General features: G+C 48.8%; 2 protein-coding genes across 4 annotated transcripts in view; one reads left to right on the plus strand and one right to left on the minus strand.

The window, feature by feature from the left end:
• Syn1 (synapsin I) overlaps positions 1-2,730 on the minus strand; it is a 51,393-nt gene that overhangs the window by 8,680 nt on the left and 39,983 nt on the right. The gene's annotated exons all lie outside the window — the stretch shown is intronic.
• The window catches only part of Timp1 (TIMP metallopeptidase inhibitor 1), a 4,558-nt gene continuing 3,126 nt past the window's right edge, over positions 1,299-2,730 (plus strand). The window contains exons 1-2 of one of the 2 annotated variants that reach the window (XM_028776138.1): positions 1,299-1,456; positions 2,203-2,334. In XM_028776138.1, coding sequence (XP_028631971.1) covers positions 2,214-2,334 — 121 coding nt within the window. In that variant the 5' untranslated portion in view covers positions 1,299-1,456; positions 2,203-2,213. The remainder of the gene's footprint in view (positions 1,457-2,202; positions 2,335-2,730) is intronic. The other variant, XM_028776140.1, reaches the window with a different exon arrangement.

The raw sequence follows: 2,730 nt of genomic DNA on the forward strand, positions 1-2,730 counted from the left end.
ACACACACACACACACACACACACACACACACACGATGTAAAATTGAAACAGTGTATTGTACACAGTGAATACTCTGTTGAGTGCTGGCACGAAGTTTTTGTGTTCTGTGGTTATTGGAGTAATCTACCTAAGTTAATAAAATTTAACTAGCTAAAGTAAATTTACATAAAGACCTTAGCAATGATATACAGTGAGTACTCAATAAGTAGCTGTGATCATCACTACCATATTCTCTCTGTCTCTCTGTCTCTCTCTCTCTCTCTCTCTGTCTCTCTCTCTCTCTCTCTCTGTCACAGGTTCTCACTATGTATCTCTGGCTGTCCTGGAACTCACTATATAGACTATGTACCCTCTAATTTTCTGGATCAGCTTGCCCACTGAGATTACAACCATTGTCATTATTACTGGTCTCTCCTCCCTGTATTAATTGAGGGTGCTTATCAGCCCATAGAACCCTTCCACAGGACCCCAGGGAATATTCCTGCATCATCAGGAAGCTGGTGGGCAGCGGTTGCCTCATCCCACCCCAACTAGGGGTGTGGGCTGGTTGGTGGGGGAAGGGGCAGGACAGGATGGAGTAGGGATGTTTTTTCTACTGACTCACTAGCTTCTTTTACCATCATCCACCCCCCTCCCCCGCCCCCCCCCCCCAATGCTCACCACACCATTCCCTGCTTGTCAAGATTGTGTCCTGCCTGAGTTAGGATTCCAGGGTCAGGAAGCCTAGGTTTAAATCGTTTAAATCCCTGTTTTGTTCTGTGACCCTAGCAAAGTTCTTCACTTCAGCTATTTGCCGTTTGGTCTTGTTTCTGTTTAAGACAGGGTCTCTTGTAGCCAAGGATATCTTCAAACATCCCCACTGGTGTGTGCAGCCACAGCAAGGTTTGCCTCAGTTCCCTCCCAGTTCTGCCACACTCAACTGACACCTTGGATCAGTCATTAGACACTCAGTGTATCCATTTCCCCACTATGTATTTGTGCCTCTTCTCCCATGTCATGTCCCTCAACTGCTTTTCTAGTTTGTCACCCCTTACCAGAATTCTAGTAAAGCCTTTCTTGTGAGATTGTTACATAGTAGATGAAAGGCATGGGAAAGAAGTTATTGGCGTCAGCCATAGGAAGTTTGGGGAATGTGGGAAACCCGAGAGGCAAAGCTTTAGGGGCTTGGGCGGTCTTTCTTCTGCCCTTCAGGGCCGCCAGGAAGGAATGTGCTTGACGTGGAGCTGGGGGAAGGGGGCGCAGTGGGCTGGCTGGCAGAGGAGGGAGTATCTTTGGGCTTATCCTGGGGCCCGCCCCTAGGCTTTGACTCCAGCGGTGGTGGATGAGTAATACGTCCAGGAAGGCTGGAGGCAGTGATTTCCGCGCCAACTCCGCCCCTCGCATGGACATTTATTCTCCACAGCGCAGTCCCTGCCGCCATCACCGCAGATCAGGGCTTCTAGAGACACGCCAGAGGTAAGTGGGAGCCAGGGGTCCTGGCAGGACTGGGGCTTGCCTGGAGCCTGTGTTGGTACGGCCACGAGGCCCATCCAGTCCCCTGCCAGACTAACCGCTCAACTTGGCTTGCAGGTATCAGGATCCCTAGTTAGCCAAGGGGAAATATAACAGGAGAGGGTCTGGAGTGATTGTCCCAAGCTAGACTCTCCAGACTCCTTCATGACCTTGGCATTCATCTCCAAGTGCTCCAAACCCACAAGCCTTTAATACCTTAAAGACTTTCCAACTTGCTAATTCCCCTAAATTTCTTCATTGTCCCTCAATCCTTATGGCTTCCGTAACTCCCCTGTTCTCTTTGCCATGTCTGGCTCCTGGAACTTCAAAAGTTCCTCTGCCTTCAAATTCGCCAAGCATTACCATCACCGTAAACCTCCAAATTCCCCAAGACCCTTAACCCCCATTTTCCCCAGCTCCCTAAACCCCCAAACCTATTCTAAATCCTTCAATATCTCTGAACTCCCCAGCCCATTATATTTTAACAGCCCGACTCCCCATTATACTTCTCCAGTTCCCCAAACTCCAAATTCATCACTACACAGATGTCAGACTTCCCCAATTCTGTTAAATCCTCAAAGTTCTCAGCTCCCTTATTCACCAACTGCCACAACTCCGTTCTCTAACCTAAAGAGTTCCTGAATCTCCCCAGGGCCAATGGCCATGTAAACCATTGTTCTGGGAACCTACTAACACCTAGTCTTTACCAGCAGATACCAAGATGGCCCCCTTTGCACCTCTGGCCTCTGGCATCCTCTTGTTGCTATCACTGATAGCTTCCAGTAAGGCCTGTAGCTGTGCCCCACCCCACCCACAGACAGCCTTCTGCAACTCGGACCTGGGTGAGTCTGGCTCCCTTTCTGTCTTTCTTAGTCTAATAGGGTTCATTATGGCAGTTGTCTCTAGGACAGTTCTACTTACCCTTCCATACATCTGCTTTTGCCACACTGACATCCTTGGGCCTAAGCCCACCTTTGTGCTGTCTGCTCCCAGTACCATGTACATGCTTCTCTGTAGTTATCCACATGGGTGGCTGCTTCAGAAGACAGCTTACTGAGGTACCTGCCTAGTGTCTTTAATTTTAATCCCAGCCACATAGTACTCCCAGCCCTTGTTAAATAATGCTTTAATGACACTTCTTAGGACACAGAAAGGTAGACTTCATTCAGGACCATGACAGTCAGAATTTGCAGAGAGAGAGAGAGAGAGAGAGAGAGAGAGAGAGAGAGAGAGAGAGA

The sequence above is a fragment of the Grammomys surdaster genome, unplaced genomic scaffold, assembly GCF_004785775.1.
Source record: "Grammomys surdaster isolate TR1022 unplaced genomic scaffold, NIH_TR_1.0 265, whole genome shotgun sequence".
In the NCBI taxonomy this organism is placed as follows: domain Eukaryota; kingdom Metazoa; phylum Chordata; class Mammalia; order Rodentia; family Muridae; genus Grammomys; species Grammomys surdaster.